General features: G+C 43.2%; 1 protein-coding gene across 1 annotated transcript in view; it reads left to right on the top strand.

Annotated features, from left to right (window-relative positions):
- TSPAN11 (tetraspanin 11) overlaps positions 1-17,606 on the top strand; it is a 220,117-nt gene extending 202,511 nt beyond the window's left edge. The window contains exons 8-9 of the mRNA XM_074935592.1: positions 10,535-10,756; positions 17,059-17,606. Coding sequence (XP_074791693.1) covers positions 10,535-10,756; positions 17,059-17,079 — 243 coding nt within the window. The 3' untranslated portion in view covers positions 17,080-17,606. The remainder of the gene's footprint in view (positions 1-10,534; positions 10,757-17,058) is intronic.
- Positions 17,607-18,646: the final 1,040 nt, after the last annotated feature.

Here is an 18,646-nt window from a genome sequence, read left to right as displayed (position 1 = left end):
GAAATGAGCCACCCGATGGAGAGGACTGTCATCAATATAGTAAGGGAACAAACCCACGGTAGCTCAGAAGATGCAGTTAAATGTAGCCTCCCTAGGGACTTTAGAACAGTCGTGTCTTTATTTCCACCTTTTAAACTAATGATAAAATTGTGTCCTTCAAAGATAGCACAGTGGTTCCTGGACTAAAATATGACAGATGCAAAACAAAACAGTAAGAAGTTACAAATCAGGCTACTAAATTCTAAGGTATCTCCATAATAAAAAAGTATACACCATAAGGTACAAAAAGCTGCAAGTGAGCAGCTCTGATTCCTAGGGTTCTCAATCTGAGTGGCTTTCCCAAGTCTTCCAGTATGTCAGACATGAGCAGTTTGAGACTTATCAGAAGACTTCAAAGAAGTCTCTCTAGAAGTTAAACACACATCTGTCATGTTATCCTTGCATGTCTAACACCAATTAGTAGAGCAAAGCATTTTCTTAAATAAAGTTAGGGAAAAGTTTAATAGCAGATCTATGAATTAGCGTAGAAAACCGATTTGCTTTTATTATTTTTCCTTTTCTTCTTTGGCAAATAAATGGCAAATGCAAAACAGAACCAAAAAAGTAAGTCAAGTAGCAAGTTGTGCTAGTAATCAGTCAAGTAATGATGACGTAGATTGATCGGTGGGATGAATGCCCTCAGCAGAGCAAAGCTTGATTTTTCTTTTCAGTTGTTTTGCCTTTTTTTAATGGCAAGACAGAAGTGTAGATGCAGTTAACATTTTGAAGATTTAGGCATCATATTTTTTACCAGTCCTATGAATCTGGTGGAAGAGTGTCATGGAGAAGGCCATGCCAAGTATCTGAAAGAAAGCAAATATTATGGGCTAACTATAGTAACACCTTCAAAACTACATTGATGGTATTTTATCTGAGGGTGCCTGAATTTTCTGACACCCAACACTAATAAAATTCCTCCAGCCAAGATTTTCAGCAGTGATTAGTGATTTTGGGTGCCCAACATCAGACCTTTAAAGGGGCCTGGCATTCAGAGGGCAGGTGATCAGAATTTGCTGAAAATATATCCCCCTTTAAGGTGCCTCAAGCTGGGTTTCCATAAATCACTAGTCACTTTTGAACATCTTGTCCTAGAGGTGTGCCACATTGCAGGTTAGCATCAGAAAATCAAAAGAACAGCAAGAAAATCATCAGAGCTCCAACATACAACAAACACAACTGAACAGTAAGAGAGAAACAGTATTAGGCCTATTCTCTTTTTGAAGATGCAAAAAGAAAACATCAGGCCTGGCTCATTTTTTTTTTATTGGAGCCTGTTTGGTCGCTTCTGAATTATTCTTGATCCATATGACTGACAAGTACAGGGGTTGTCATAAAAAAATCCATAATTGCAACAGATTACAGAGTTACCAAAGGGCCAAGTTCTGCACAGCGTACAATGGGTTTGCACACAGGGTAGCTTATGATCAAATTTGGCCTAAAGTTATATGCTATAAAGTGTAAGGGAAAAATCATGCCATCTCAGATAGCATGCTGTGGTTTAAATCAGGGTAATTGCTGGTTTGATTTAAGTGTCAACCACTGCAGTAGTGATAATGCAACAAAACACTGAACTTTCAGCTAGAATACTCCAACTCATCAGGAGAGTTGTTTTCTACCTGTTCTTATTTGTGAAGACTAGGAAAGCTGGCCTATCTGATGGGGTTGTGAGGCTTTGTTCCTTGATCTCTGAGATTACTCTAAGTATTTCCCACCTTAAGTCACAAAATATTGCGACACTCCTTGGATCTCTAGCAAGGTGCTCAAAGGTTTCGATAGCTCTGACAACACCTAACCATTGTAAGAGTCATGAAAGAAACTGAAATCGTTTCCAGAATCTTCTTTGTCACACAAGGTGCCATGAAGGCACAAAACTGCTGTCCTTTTAAAAGCACATCTCTCATTCTTCAGTTACTAGACAACAGGGCAGAGCAGGCAGGTTGTTGCTTTTTTTCCAAAGCACAGAAGTTACCCTAAAAACCTACTAAAGTTAATGGAGAGTTAGCTCTTTTTTGTAGGTCTTTTAAAAACTAACCTGTAGAATTCAATCACCATAATTTCATTTTATGTTCTATAACATGGTTTTATGGCTATAAAAAGCAGATTAATTCTCTAATTAAATTCTCCAGGACTTTTCCCCTACTTTTTTAAATAAAATAAACATTTTTAAAGTATGCTAATTTCACAAGTGGCAGACATGAGTGAATCTCTATGGATGGCCACCATTTTGAATTCAGTGTTCTTCACTGCCACTTATAAGTGAGCCTTGAATGTCAACATGCACATAACTAGATCGTCACTGGACATCATCATTTTCAAAACAGAGACAAAGTAACCTGTCCTCATTTAGAGACAGATAACCAGCCCCGTTTGGCTTAAAGCTTGGAAAAGAAACCTGAATTGCTAACAAAATTAGGTCACTTAGAAGCAGCTGGACGAATTTTGTCCTCAAAACGTAGGAAAAATATTTTGTCCCAGTTTAAGACCAAATATGGGTAGTATCCAGCTATCCCGCCATCTAGGTCTTTTTATGGTGTCTGAGTGCCAACTGGGTCAAAATTAGGAGGGTTGGAAATCAGAGTTAATCATGCAGTGTCATTTTAACAGCACTAACAGTGGTGCTATAATAATTATTTTGCATCTGAAAGCATGAGTTCTGCCAGAAGAACAATTATAGCTATTCATGCCCTTAATGGCAGAGTACATGAAAGGATGAAAAATGCCAGTTCTCACTATCCCCCAAAATCAAAATATATCATTTGATTCAACAAAATGAAGAATTAGGGAATAGTTCCTGATTTCATCTAACAGGAAGGATAAATCCACTGAAACGCCAGGGTCCAGCAAAACTGTAAGCTAAGTTCCAGATTCTAAGTCAGGGGTGGGCAAACTTTTTGGCCCGAGGGCCACATCAGGGTTCCAAAATTGTATGGAGGGCCAGGTAGGGAAGGCTGTGCCTCCCCAAACAGCCTGGTCCCCGCCCCCTATCTTCCCCCTCCCACTTCCCACCCCCTGACTGCCCCCCTCAGAACCCCCGACCCATCAACCGCCCCATGCTCTTTGTCCCCGACCGCCCTCTCCCAGGACCCCCCACCCCTAACTGCCCCCCCGGGACTCCACCCCCTATCCCACCCCCCCTGCTCCCTATCCCCTGACTGCCCTGACCCCTATCCACACCCCCACCCCCTGACAGGGCCCCCGGGACTCCCACACCTATCCAACTGCCCCCCATTCCCCGTCCTCTGTTCTAAGCTCTCAAATTCAAACAGGGACCCTGGCTACTTGGTATAAGTAGCCAAGCAACACCTTTTGGCATGATAAAGATAACTATAATAGTAGTAAGTTGGGGCTATATGTAAGAGTATAGTATCATCAATACCTGCATTATGAGGATACACATCCCAACTGTCCCGAGAACGTGCTTATTATCCTCAAACCACATTTTAACTTTCTCGTAACAACCCTGAAAGAGAAAAAAAACTCTAAGTCTTGCCTATTTCATGTGTGCACTTAAAAAAACCAAACAAGTTAAACTGAGCAAGCATTACCGTTTTCCACACTAAATCAGTAGAATTCTTTCCACAATCTTGGGAATTTTCCATACAGCATCGGTCTGGGACGATGTCTTCCCCAAGGACAGAGAACCAATCAGTATAATCAGTAACCCCACAGCAATGCATCTACAGGCAAAGTACAAAAAGGATCATAAACAGTCTTCACCAACAAACTTTTTAAGAAGTGTAACTTCTCTAAACCCGCTGTTGGTTTCTTCACATATACACCTCATATTTTGCCTTTCAATACCACCTCTCACCTGGAGATCACAAAAAGCATCCGCAAACATTTAATGCATCTCACAAATAGCCCTGTGTGGAAAATAAGTTTTATTATATCCATTTGGGGAGACACAAACCAAGACACTGGAACCTGTGACCACTAAGCCAAAGGCATACCTGGGAATGGAAGCCAGAAGTCCTGAACTCCAAAATCCCTGCTCTAACCACTAGAAAACACTCTGCCAACCAAAACCTCATCTGTAACCACTTTCACTTAAACCCAGAGTCTTTGCTACTTTCAGATCCCACGTGGCCTTTCAGGGTTGTGATTGTAACCCTAACACATCAACTCCTTTTCTTCCCTTATCTTTCGATACAGATCATAACCTCTAGCGGTATTTCTGTCACACAGCTAGTCCCAATGGATCTCCTGAAGAACATCTTACTTTTGCACAGCACCTTTCATCCCAAAGAATGGCCAAGGCACTGTATGAATGTAAAGTGATACACAAATATTTGACTGTGACTCAAGCCACGTACTTGCCAGTTATGGGATGAGACAGAGAATAAATAAAGAAAATGGGTTACCTCTGCCTGAATGATATTCCATGCGTTCTTCAGCCCCACATTATTTTCTGTATTGTAAAGCTTAAGACCTTCTTTCAAATCCTTCTTTGCATTCTCATTGACCTATTTCCCATCAAAAAACAAAACACAAGCAGCACTGGTTAAAGGGCAGTATCCCACATGTAGACTTGTAAACATACACTGCCTTTGCCACCCTGGGGTGCACATTTTGACAAATCTCTCACCTGAACATCATGGAGCAGAATCCCCACCTTTAGACCCAAACTCCATTTCACTTTACAATGTGAGGCATCTGCTGTGGATGCCAATTGCCGGTGATGCTCTAGTTTTCTTCCTTGCCCAATTCTGGATTTAGTATTGATTGAATTCTTTTGAAGTATGGCCGTGTAACAGAAAAGCAAGAGAGGAACCAAGCAACCTCCTCTCTGCTAACGGCGGAGCGCGCATTGAGGTAATAATTTGCCATCTTTTTTTCCATTTAAAAAACGTATTGGGGGTGGGGAGAAGGTGACAGACAACATGGGCCACCTCCATAGACATGTGCTACATAATCACATGCAACATGCATGCTGTGTGCACACATATAAGAACAACATTAAGCTTCTCTTCACTGTAGACTTAACTCAAGTTATTACTCGAGTGTTGCCTCTATCTTGAGGGCCATTTACACACAAAACCCAATAACTCAAAAGTGGTGGTGTTTTTCACTTGAGTTGGCTGGTCCACAGGGCCGGGAGGGGGAACAGGCTACAGCTGGAGTTAGTGCAGCTCGTCAGCTGCTAACACAGTCGTTCTGTGCTGCGAATCCAAACACTCTGTGCAGCTTGTGTTATTTTGTACTGTGACTGCTCTCCCTCGAGCTAGCCTAACTCAAGAGGAGTTAACTCAAGCATAGGTAAGTTGAGTTAAATCTGCAGTGAAGTTAGACACAACCATGTCCAACTAAAATTTCAACATTCTTTCTGACCAGGAATCAGAGTATGACCTATTTCATTTGTTAAGGTCATAAAACCCAAGAGTCCCAGCCTCATTGTAATAATTTGCGCCTTTTACCTGTACATCTCAAAGTGTTTTATAATCATCAATAAACGAATCAGCATATGAAGCCATGGGAGAGAGGGAAATATGATCATCCCCATTCTACAGATAGGGTACACGGGGCACACAGGAGTTAAGGCCAAGATTTTCAAATGTGTCCGCGAATTTCAAGGACCAAAGTTTATGGGTGTTCAACTCGACTCCCTTACAGCCTGATTTTCAGGGGTGCTGAGCACCAGAAGCTCCCACAGTCTTCAATCAGAGCTTTGAATGCCTAGCACCTCTGGAAAAAAGGAGGTCTCAAGTTTTATATCCAAATAAGTGGGCAGCTTTGAAAACATGGATCCAAACAACTGCCCATGATTTCAGAGGGAGCCAGTGACTGAGCTGAAATTAAACACGAGTCCCAAACTACAATGGTCAAATATGCAACAAAACCTGTTTCACCCTGATTTCATTAAAATCAGAAAGGCTATGTCTGTCCTGCAATCATGGGATGTGAGTGGAGCTTGAGTAGACATACCCAAGCTAGCTTTCACCTCACTAGCTAGGATACTGGAGCAATGAACCCAACTTCACCAAAAGGGTTCTGAATCTTTCTGAAGACCTTATGCATGAAACTAAGCTCAGGTTCCAAGATCTGGCCAAAAGCCTCTGCCCCCCAGAACTCCATCACCAATTTATCAGATGCTAGCTTGTGCTTGAGAACATCCAGTCTCTCATGTCTTCTGGGCTAGCCAGTAACCCCCTCCCAGTCTCTTCAAGGGATGACTGGCTGCCTTGTTACAGTTAGGCTCCAGACGGCAGCCAGATGATCTGCTCCCTGCTATCTTCTGTCACTGTATAGGCCAGTAAGGAAGATCTGCTCCTCTGAATACCCAGGATGTCCTTAGGGAGCGAGCTGCCTGCCTATCGCCCACTCAACAGTAGCCAATGTATCTGAAAAGGTTTCAGCATGCCCTGGCACTGCAATGCACACTCACCACATTCTGGCTAAGCAGAATGCAGCATGCTAGCAGGGAATCTGGGGATTATGGGGGTGAGAAAGGGGCTTATCTTTCCACCTCCCCTGCCTGTGAAGACAGAAGGTGGTGAGAATGTGATAGCTGGCCTGAAGAAGCCACTGGGGGAGTTATCCAGCCACTCTCTGATGACATTGGTGATGAAGGGGGAGGGCTGCGAGAAATTAAACTTCACAAGGAGACAGCAAAAAGCTCAACTGTGGAGACTGCAGGCCTATGAGGGAGGGGCAAAATTGAGCTTTTGGTTTCAGCTGGAAACTGCAAAACTCAACCGTTCTGCCTCAACCCACACAGAGAATCCTTCCACCTTAACCACTTATTACTCTCAGCCACCATGCGGAAGGGCACACATAAAAATGAAGATCACAAGGTTAAAACAATTTCCATTGAGAAGAGTAAGAAAAATCTAAGCATCTTTGTTTAGCAAAAGTAAACAAAAACCAGCTTAGCTGCCAGAACTGATAAACTAATCTACGGGATATATTTGCTTACCTTGTCCATATAAACGAAGAACAAAATGAGTAATATCAGCTCTGCCAGGAGAATTATCAGCAAAATGATGAAAAACTAGAACAAAGAGAAACAAAACATGTATACACACTTCCTGAATAAAGAACAAGTTCAAGCACGCTAGACAAAGGCCAGTGGCCTTGACAAACCAGCTTTAAAACATAATTTCTCCACTGCAATACAGACAGGAGGTGTTACAGGAAACTCATGAGAATCCCAAATATTTCATGTGAAAATCATGATGGTTGAGAGGACTGCTCTCAGCTATTTTCCCTACACAGAACTTTTTTATGCAGCATATATTTCACATCATTTTTCCACTGATAAATTATCCCTTCCATAATCTAGTCATCCATCTGTTATCCATTTGGGTACCCACAGAACTCATCATTTCACAGAACTTCATGAGCATTTTAAACATTACTTAGTAGGCAAATGATATTCAGTACATATATATACATTTACATATGTACATATATTTTATAGTCTGGGATAGTTTGCAATTCAAATCCCAGGAACATATCCCCCTTTACTCCCCTACCTCTTCCCAACCTGCAGCAAAATTTACAGATTAGATTTCAAATTACAAAAGTATATTAATGTTATTATTATTCTCCATAACTTCTGCACTATTGTATTTCCTTTTTCCCAGCCTAAGCTTTCACTAGACTGGGGTTCTAGCCTAGCTGTTGTTCTCCCACTTCCAAGTGTAAGGGCTGATCTATACTAAAGCTGTAAATTGACCTAAATTATGCTATTTCAGTTATGAAAGTTACGTAATGAAGTTGACGTAACTTAGGTCTACTGTCTACACCACCCTGTGTTGATGGGAGGTGCTCTCCCACCAATTTACCTTCTGCCTCTCAGGGAGGCGGAGTACAGATGTCGACGGGAGAACGCTCTGCCATCGACTTAGCTTGTCTTCACCAGACCCAATAAATTGACACTGCTGCATCGATCGCGGCAGTGCCGATTTAGCCAAAAGTATAGACAAGCCTTAAGCGTAAACCTGACTTTAAGCAATGTTTATGTCACACTGGTTTCATCTCTTGACTGTGCAGTTCACTGGAGCATAGACAGAGAAAGCAGATAATTCCAGCATATTCCTCAGTATGTTCAGCAAATTGAACCCAGACACAAAACCTGCTGCCACAAAGATAAATTTCCCCTGGTGAAGGAACAAATTCTCAGCAGATAAGCTTTAATTGCATTTGACTATTTTTTGTGCAAAAATTATGTTATTACTTTGCACTTTTATAGCACCTTTCAAATAAGGATCTCAAAGCACTTTTCACATCTTAGTATTAGTTTGCAGCAAATCACTACGGTATGTCTACACTGCAATCAGTGTGATTGCAGCATGTGTAGACACACCTGAGTTAGCTTTGATTTAGCTACTTGAATAATAATAGCAGCAAAGCCACAGCAGCACGAGCCCTTGGTATGTTCCCCAGCAGCTAGCCTATGCTGCTCCGGCTTCACTGATATTCTTATTGGAGCTAGCTAGATCAAAGCTAGCTCAGGTATGTCTACTATGGGCTGCAGTCACACCTCCAATGGAAGTGCAGACATACCCTATGGTGGATCTAAACATGCTCAGTCATGGGAACACACTTACCCACTCTGGTTGCCTCCCAGAGTGTGAGCTCCAGTATTTGTTACTGCTTTTAATGACCAACAGAGGTCTCAAATGCACCAGCAGACCAGACACATCCAGGGTTTTAAGGGCAGTTTGGACTACAGGGGTGTGACGGCACCCCCGTACAGATGCTGTGGGTGTGAACTAAGAGGTTTCTAGTTGCCTTAACACAGTCCTCTTCAAACAAGACTACACTAATGTGAAGTAGGAACATTTTAGTTTGTGCCCGCAGCATCTACACAGAGTAGTTATAACGTAGCTCTTTGGTGCACATGGCTATTCATGCGGAGCAGTGTAGACAAGCTCTTAACCCCTTTGTTATTACCTTCTGAGGCAATTTCAAAATATAAAGAGACAATGGCAAATAGTTTTTAGCAATACATTTAGATTTTGCGTTTTACAAATGAATTCTAATATAAAGAGAAATATTTTCATGATTTTTTTTTTAAATTTCAATAGAGAGGATTTGTTTAAAAAGGAAACATTTCTCAACACCATTGGAAACACAACCAGCAGCGTTGCAGCTAACTGTTTGAGACTTAGAGAGTAAAATTAACCAGTCTGTTTTCACTGCCCAAGCTGAATGAAACACAAAAAATAAAGAAACAGCATAAATAGAGAAGAGCAAATTATATCTGCACATTTCCTGCAACTTTAATAACCTGAAGTGACGTTAATCATTTTTTATAAAAAAATTCACGTTTATATGATAACATCACTGCCCCCCGGACTTAGTAACCCCCGGACTTAAGAACCTGGCTCTCTCCTCACATCAAGACGCTGCACTTCCAACCAGCAGAGGTGACTAAGCTGGAGTTCTATGATTTTAAACAGGAAGGGGCTGCTGGCAGAGTCTAGAATTCACTCGCGATTTTAGGCCCACTAAGAGTTCAGAATTATTAACCTGCATGGCCCAGTGGAGATCAGAAGTATTAACCACAACAGGGTTCAAAAAAGAACTAGATAAATTCATGGAAGATCGGTCCATCAATTGCTATTAGCCAGGATGGGCAGGAATGGTGTCCCTAGCCTCTGTTTGCCAGAAGCTGGGAATGAGTGACAGGGGATGGATCACTTGATGATTACCTGTTCTGTGCATTCCCTCTGGGGCACCTGGCACTGGCCACCGTCGGAAGACAGAATACTGGGCTAGATGAACCTCTGATCTGATCCAGTAGAGCCATTCTTATGTTAACTTTTGGGGCACAGTGATTTTCCTGGGCCTTTGATAAGGGGCAGGGTAAAGACTGATGGTGGATTATTGGAGTAATTATCATTAATGCTTTCAGGACAATTCTTCTAATGTTGAAATTTCTGGATGAATTGCTTGCCTGGCAGTTGTTTTGTGCTTAACTGTACACTGAGGATTGTTCCTGGTTTGTATTTCATGTTTAATTTATGGTAGTACCTAGACAGGGGGAAATGTTTATAAAAATAAACAAATACAGTGACATATTTGAATAAAACCAAGCAGTGGTATCATTCCACTATATAACTCTCACTACACAATTCCAGAGGAGGAGGATTTTTAAGTTACCCTATCGAGTTTAATTGAGAATACCTGCTACAGAATTACATACATAGGTTTTGAAAGTCAATAGAAACATTATTCCCTAATACGTTCTTTCCCATACAGGTCACTTTTAAAGTAAGCAGTGAAGTAGGGGTCTGTATCCATGGTAAAGACCTTCATTCATAGAGTCACAGAGTCATAGATTCCAGGGCCAGAAGGGACCACTGTGATCATCTAGCCTGACCTCCGGTATAACACAGGCCATAGACTTTCCTCAGAAACATTTCTGTTTGATCTAGAGCATATATTTTAGAATTTAAAAACTGCCAGTGATGGAGAATGCACCAAAACTCTTGGTGAATTGTTCCAACGGTTTATAACCCACACTTAAAAACTGATACCTTATTTCCAGTACAGGTTACTTACACTTAGAAGGAGGCACTTGTTTTCCTTGATAGCACCCAGACAACCCAAAAAGCCAGTCACCATGATGATTGTACCAATGGCAATGACAAGATTGGCAGCTGAAAATGATGGAAAGCTGGGAGAAAATGTGGCGAAGTTTCCTTGTGACACCGATAGCCATATTCCCACGCCCAACAGTCCACAGCCGCATAACTGCAAAGAGAGAAAGGTAAAAGCCAACATTAAAAAAGGGGCATATTTCAGTTTCCAAACAGGAAAGTAGTTTGTGGGGTTTAAACTAGTTAAGTGATCAGCCGTAACAGTTCATTGCTTGGTGCTAAAAGAATGTGAAATTCAATTTCTTACCTGCAGAACTGTCTTACCTTAGGTTACCATTCAAAGCAAAGATATGGCAGGGTTCTCTCTCTCTCTTTTTAAGAATTAATGAGCAAATCCCACTATTGCCCCTGCAGTGGGGCTCCAGACAGTGGAAGAAGGTATAGTTTTGATGCACAAGGGGAAGAACAGAATTTGAGGGAATGATATAACGATGCATATACCCTCTGCTCAGGTATGGAGCCCCATTCCATGGGGGCTTCTGCATGGCAGCACACAAGTCCGTGCATCCACACCACATGGACTGGGGAGGGAACGTCGCAGAGGCAATTGCAATCATTATCACTCCGTGCCCCGAGGGAAAGATTTCTTCCCTACCCTTCTGCCCCAGTGCTTGGTCATACTATTCAGGCTGGATCTAGGATTTGGCCCATGTGACCTCATTGCTGCCCCATTGTGTTTTATGAGGCAAAGATCAGATTCCTAAGTGGATGACCTATGAGGTCAAAATCCTAGTAATCTGTTGCAGTGAAGGACTCTGGCTATTGCCAAGGAAAATACAAGGTTATTAATAAATAAATACAAAATGAATAAGCCTTTGGTTTTCATTCTTAACAATTTTGCATCAGGTTCAGGAAATGTGTCTCTCCACCTGCACTGTGTGTGTCGGGAGACAGCAGCCAACTCCAAATGTTCAGGAAGCTGATAGTGTCACAACTCATTTTACTGTGGCTATAATAAACCAAGTTATTTTAGTACAGATTCAAAATGGCTGCCCCTGCATTCTGGTGCCAAATGTCTACCTGTGAACATGTGGGATGCCCAAACAAAATGGTAACACTGTGATTGAAAGCTGGGAAGTATTTGCAGGCAGCTTTCTGCAGTACTTCATGCAGCTAGCTCTGACTGACATTAAAGGTGAAATTCCCATTGACTTCAGTGGGAGCAGGATTGAAGAGAACCCTAAACTAGAAGCACTATGCAGTCATCAAACCATGACAATTGTAGGAAGGAGAAAACCACAAAGCATTAATTCCAGTGATGCACTAGCACTTGCTGCTGTTTGTCTGTCAGCTACAGCAAAGTGCCACAGCACTTCTCAGCAATTAGCCAGGTTCTGCCTCATCGGGTGTCCGGCCTCATTGCCCATGTGCATCCTGCACTAGGCAACAGCTGGCACTCAGACTGGGACTCTCCAGCTGAGTAGTTAGTAGCTATACTAAGCTCGGGCTCAGTCCTGCGAGGTACTGAGCATTCCGGCCCTGATCCAGCACAACGGAAAAGAACATGCTTACATGAATGAACAGTCCCATTGATTTCAATGGCATTAGACATGTGCTCAAAGTTAAGCATGTGTGTAAGTGCTTTTGCTGGATGAGGAGCCTAGGCTCAGCTGGAAGTTGCTCTTTGTGCATCTGCCATCTTCCTGACTGCAGGAAAATAACTCCTGAAATAACAAATGTTCAGGGTTTCAGAGAAGCCCTGTTTTGACCTCTTCTGATCAGAGAAAATGCCGTTCATAGGGAGGAGCAGAACACAAGCCAGAGAGAGAGAACCTTTTGCTCAGCTGGAACAACTGATTCAAGACATGCTGAGGGTCTGCAGGGGACTATTTAGAAAGGTCCTCAGGTCTCAGCATGCTCTCCCCTTTTATCTATTTTGCACATGTTTCACATTTAAACACAAGTTCATGAGGAAAATCACTTAATTCAAGCTAAAGCTACATTTGCAATCTGAACCCACAAAATTGCTGGTGCTCAAATATCTTAGTGATTAATGGAGTATAAACACACTAGACAAAGTAAATTAGATTAAATATTGAATCCCATCTAGCCACCTGATTTTTTAAACCTATTAGTGTATCCTTAAGATGGCTATAACTTAAAGAGATGAGAGAAAAATAGATTATTTAATTTATTATTACTACATTTATTGGTATTTTCCCCTATTTTTCCCATTTTGTTTTCTGTGTGTGTCTGACAACACTTCATATGTAGTCAGGTTCCATTCACCTATGTTTTGCTTATGATCAGTTGCACCAGCAACAATATCATCCCTCTCATACACTGCTGTGGGGGATGGAGCGTATTCTAACACACACTCTTCTCCCAACTCTGCGTACGTGGGGCCTGTCGGTAACACCAGCAGCAAATATTAAACAAACCAGTGATGAAGAGTCAGTTGACCGTTGTGTGCACAGAAAGGAAGGGAATGGGAGGAAGGATGGGCCCAAGCTAGTTTGGTGGTGTTGCTGCTGTCCCCCACCTCTTTAGGGCCCGTTTAAACATCAGCAGGGGAGCAGGGGGAAAAATCACTTCAAATTAAAAATATTTGAGGACATACTGTTTTAAAGGGTGCTATATCAGAAAAGTGTAGCTTATTTAAATGAGTGTCCCTTTCAGAGATCTGAAAACATTTTAAACTCCTTACACTAGGCATGCGCTGACTTTGTCAAGTGTGCTGCTGGCTTTTGCGTTCTGTCGTGATGTGGACTCATTGTATAAACCTTCATGATAACTGTTTCCTAAAAAATAGTTTTGAAAATGCTTTATCACTCCCCTTTCCCAGCACGGCAGCCTGGGAAATGCAAGCTTAGAGTATGAGAGAGAAGGGGGTAAAGTGAGGCACAAATTTCCCTCTCCAGTACTGAGGTAGGACCGATAAAAATCACTAACTCCCTTCCAGTAAAGGTCTCCTCTATTTTGTCCTTGAATCTCTGCACTTATGGTGCCTCAACCACCTCTCTCAGGAATCTGTTCCATGGCGCAGCTGCTCTGATTGTTAGATGAGAACTGCAACCACTTGTTCAGGACGGGAGTTTGAAAGTTCACAGGGTGAAGAGCGGCTCTCACCATGCAAAAGGCATTCAAGTTTTTAATTACAATTGGCATTTCCAAGCTTTGGGGGGCCCATGTTGCTGATAAGAGATTTAGTTTAAACCAATAGCAACATGGGACCCAATGGAAAGGACTGTCAATTATATATTACAGAAAAGGACCAAATATTTAATTCTTAAATAGTAAACACTGAAGCTTTTCTTCAGGGGTTGAAATCAACATGAAAAGCAAGTGCGACGCTTGTTTGCGGTCACCACTGCAGGGCTCTCCGACTGCCAGTGTCTACATGGCCACATTCAGCACTAGGCTCAGAAATAGTCATCGTCATTAAACATTTAAATATATTTCAGAGACTGGCTGTAAATTTAGGAGTCTTCAGCACAGAGAAGATCGCTAAATCCATGGAAACGCGTACGACTGCCTTGGTGGACTGGAGAAGAGAGGAGAATGGGCTCTAGGACAAAACCTTAACGTAAGCCAACAGATTGGAGTAGAAGGGAGAATAAGCAGCCTTCAGAGGAGATGGCAGCAGTGGCAGGAAGAGAACAAGGAGAGCACAGAGTCATGGAAACCACAAGCATGTAGGAAGGAGTCAGAGGAGAGGAAATCTAGGCAATGGAAGTGAAAGCACACTCACAGACCATAAGATGAAGGAGAGGAGGGAGATAATACAGGATAGTAGCTGAAGAGTCACATGGGGCTGAGGGAAGGTTTGTTTCAAATCTGGGATATAAAGTGTCCTTGTAGATGAACGGAAAGGAGCAAGTGGAAAGAAAGGGGAAATGACGGGGCATCAGACATACTGAGGGAGGATAGCTAGCAGGAGGGCATGAGATGATGGACTAGGTAAACAGTAGATGATAAAGGAAGACCTCAGAATCAGACACGAGAGTAGAAGAAGAGAACGATGGAGCACAGAGGGAAAGAGGAATGACACTCCTGCCAGCATCATTTTTATTTTTGAAAAAACTGACTAAGATCCTGGGCAGAGGTGAGTTCAGAAGAGGGGGACAGCTAGGCAGGGCCAGATTAGCGCAGGGACTTTAGGGGCTGCAGTCCAGGGCCCTGGGCTAAGGGGGGCCCTGGCGCAGCAGGGCTCAGGCAGGCTGCCTGCATGCCATGGCCCCATGCCTCTCCCGGAAGTGGCCAGCTGCTGGCACGTCTCTGCGGTCCCAGGCGGGGAGGGGAGGCGCATGGAGCCTGCCTGAGCCCTGCTGTGCCGCCAGCCAGGAGCTGCCTATGGTAAAAGCCTCACAGCTGGAGCCTGCACCTCACACCCCCTCCTGCACCCCAACCCCCTGCCCCAGGTCAGAATCCCCCCTTGCACCAAACTCCCTCCCAGAGCCCGCGCCCCTCACGCTCTCCTGCACCCAAACTCTCTGCCCCAGTCTGGAGCCCCCTCCTGCTATCAAACTCCCTCCCAGAAACAGCTATTATAACAGCTGTTCTAACGTAAGAAGTAGGCTACTTTGAATAAACGTAACTATATTCTACATGTTTTAAGACTGAAATGTAACCCCAGAGTGGCTTTATGTTAATTAAAAGGCTAGCGTTAATAGCCTCAATGCCATAATTGTAATCATTTTGTTGTGTACAGGGGCCCCACAAAATCTAATAGCCTGTGGCCCACAGAAGAGTTAATTCAGCCCTGCAGCTAGGAAGAGTGTTCCAGGAAAGACTCAAAGATAAACAGTACATTTGTGGAGATGGGGTTTGGAGACAAGCAAATCAATATGGCAAGATAAAATCATAGTTTAGAAAGGAAGACAACAGAGCTGAAAAGAGAGAGAACTAACTTAAAGTGCAGGCTGTCAGCAAAGTCACAAGACTGTCTCCAAAAGCATTCCACAGGATGGGTGCAAAAATGGAGATAGCTCTGAGAGGAGCAAGAGAACCAAGGCTGAGGCGCGGAGCGGTGGACAGAGAGATACGACCTTCCAGTTGGGAGGACCGTGCATTCACTTCCATGAGAGACAGTCATTCACAGTAAATATATGCTGAATAATAAATAGATGAATAAATAAATAAATGAATGCTGAACTTCTGTAAGTCACCTGCTTACAGGAACAAGAAAGGGTCACTCACAACCCTAGTATGAGCTATCTGTGCTGCCATTCGGCACATTACTATGGCCAAAAGGAAACATATGATATTTGAAATTTACTGTTTGAAACAAAGACTCCAGAAACTAGTGAAATACCGGTCCCATTCCAAGACAGGCCAACAGAATACACTATGGAAATGAAATTTGACTCATATGCTGAATGGAAAGATTATGGAAGCATCCGGGAGAGGATTCCTTCATAGTGGGAAATACAAGAGTTGTGATATTAGCCTAAACAACTGCTCCATCTAAGCCTGGTATCCCCTCCTCCAGCAATGGCCAATACCTGAAGCCTCAGAGAAAGAAAAACCAACTGGCCAGTTGTGCAATTCATAAGTGTGGATAATTCCTTCCTGATCGTGCCAGTGATCATGTTACACACCAAAGTTTGTGATCTGATTATGAGTCCCTCTCTTTGTAGCTTTACAGCTGTAAATGTTAGTAGCATGTTAAAATTAGCCAGCATTTCTAAGTCAACCACGTAGTTGTCCTGATGACCAGCTGTGGTTGATTTCACAGGTTGACTAGCCAGTATGTAAAGGATAATGTCCTTTAGCTTGTTATTTCATAGACTTTTTATTTTCCTTCATGTATTGTGCTTCAGTATGTTGTTATACACTCAATACCAAAAAATGAAGTTGTAAAGTACACAAGAACATCAGATGACAGGAGTAATATTTCAAACCCAGTGCAAACCTACACTTTAATATAAGTATCTGGCTTGACTAAAAGGGGAGAAAGCAAAAAGAAAGGCCAGACATTTTAGGATGAAAGAAATGACACATACCACAACTTCCACAAGGTGGCATTCTGTACTGATTACAAGTGCCTAGGTTTACTTTTAAGCAAACTACACCTTATTTTTCTCTCTACAGAACGGCTCAGATTTTGTGCTACCTTTTCAATTTTCCTATCCTTAATTATCCTGCTGAAAATCCATATTCTTCATGCTGAAGATTTATGTTCTAGCCTTAGACCCTGGGCCAAATTCTACTCTCCATGCACTGGTGTAAATCTCTAAAAACCCAACTGACTTCAGATTTAAACCAGTGTAAGTGAGAGCAGAATCCAGCCTGAAACTACATATTTTGAGAATAAGACAGCTTCCTCCAAAGCTTTTAATTTTAAAGCTTTTAATTAATGTTTTAACCTTTTAATTACACAGAGAGAGAGAGAGAATGGAGAAGAGGAAAGAGTATGCGTTTATTTCTATTTATTGTTGAGGATCTTGTCCTCTTTCCTTTTCCACAACAGAATTACAGAAGGAGGAGCTGAGTGAGGAGATATCTGAGCCATTAGCGATTATCTTCGAAAACTCATGGAAGACGGGAAAGATTCAAGAGGAAATGGAAGAGGGCAAATACAGTGCCAATCTATAAAAAGGGGAATAAGGACCACCCGGGGCATTACAGACCAGACAGTCTAACTTCAGTACACGGAAAGATAATGGTGCAAATATTCACCTAGAAGATAATAAGGTTTTAAGTAACAGTCAGCATGGATTTGTCAAGAACAAATCACATCAAACCAACCTAATGGCTTTCTTTGACAGGGTAACAAGACTTTGGATGGGGGGAAACAGCAGATGTGGTACATCTTGACTTTAGTAAGCCTTCTGATACTATCTCACATGACCGTCTCATAAACAAACTAGGGAAATACAATCTAGATGGAGCTACTATAAGGTGGGTGCATAACTGGTAATTCTTTTGCTCTACTCTGCGCTGATAAGGCCTCAACTGGAGTACTGTGTCCAGTTCTGGATGCCACGTTTCAGGAAAGATAAGGTCAAACTGGAGAAATCCCAGGGAAGAGCAACAAAAATGATTAAAGGTCTGGAAAATATGACCTATGAGTAAGGCTAACATTGTGTCACGGATATTTTTAGTAAAAGTCATGGACCGGTCATGGGCAATAATGAAAAATACATGAAAGCCCATGACCTATTCTTGACTTTTACTAAAAATATCCCTGACAAAATGGGGAGCCTGGGCAGCTGCGGGTGGCTGGGAGCTCCAGGGGCCCCCTCCGCTGGTGGCCCTGAGTTGCGTGGCTCCCCGCACCTCTCCCGACAGCCCAGAGCTCCTCCTGTCACCAGCAGCCGCCAGCAGCTCTGGGGTTCTCCCCTGCCACGCAGGGGTGACTGGGAGCAGCGGGGGTACCCCCCTGCTGCCCGGGAGCTCTGAGGGTCCCCCCTGCTGTCCACACTGGCCCGAAGCGGCGGCTGTTCCCCCTGCCACCCACGGCGGCCAGCTCCAGGAGTCCCCCCTGATGCTCACAGCGGAGGGGAGCGGCAGGGGTGCCCTGTGCTGCCTGCGGTAGCCAGGAGTAGCAGGGAGCTCCGAGAGTCCCCCCTGCCACCTGGGGACGCAGGAAGCTGCGGGGGTCCCCCATGCCACCCACAGCAGAGAGAAGCGGTGGGGGTGCCCCTTGCCACCTGCTGTGGCTGGGAGCTGCGGGGACTCCCGCCACCCAGAGTAGCGGGGGTACCCCAGAGCTCCATGCCTCCGCAGGTGGCAGGGGACCCTGCAGCTCCTAGCCAGTGCTGGCTGAAGTCATGGAGGTCTTTGGAAGTAACAGATTCCATGACTTCTGTGACCTCTGTGACTAGATCGCAGCCTTACCTATGAGGAAAGATTTAAAAAAATAATAATTTGTTTGGTATGGAGAAGAGAAGCCTGAGGGGGGACATGATAACAGTTTTCAAGTACATAAAATGTTGTTATAAGGAGGAGTGTGAAAAATTGTTCTCCTGAACCTCTGAGGATAGGACAAGAAGCAAATGGGTTTAAATTACAGCAAGGGAAATTCAGGTTGGACATCAGGAAAAACTTTCCAACTG

Source organism: Natator depressus, chromosome 1 (genome assembly GCF_965152275.1).
Source record: "Natator depressus isolate rNatDep1 chromosome 1, rNatDep2.hap1, whole genome shotgun sequence".
Classification (NCBI taxonomy): domain Eukaryota; kingdom Metazoa; phylum Chordata; order Testudines; family Cheloniidae; genus Natator; species Natator depressus.
The sequence above is the reverse complement of the archived record's forward strand: the minus strand, read 5'-3'. Positions and strand labels throughout refer to the sequence as shown.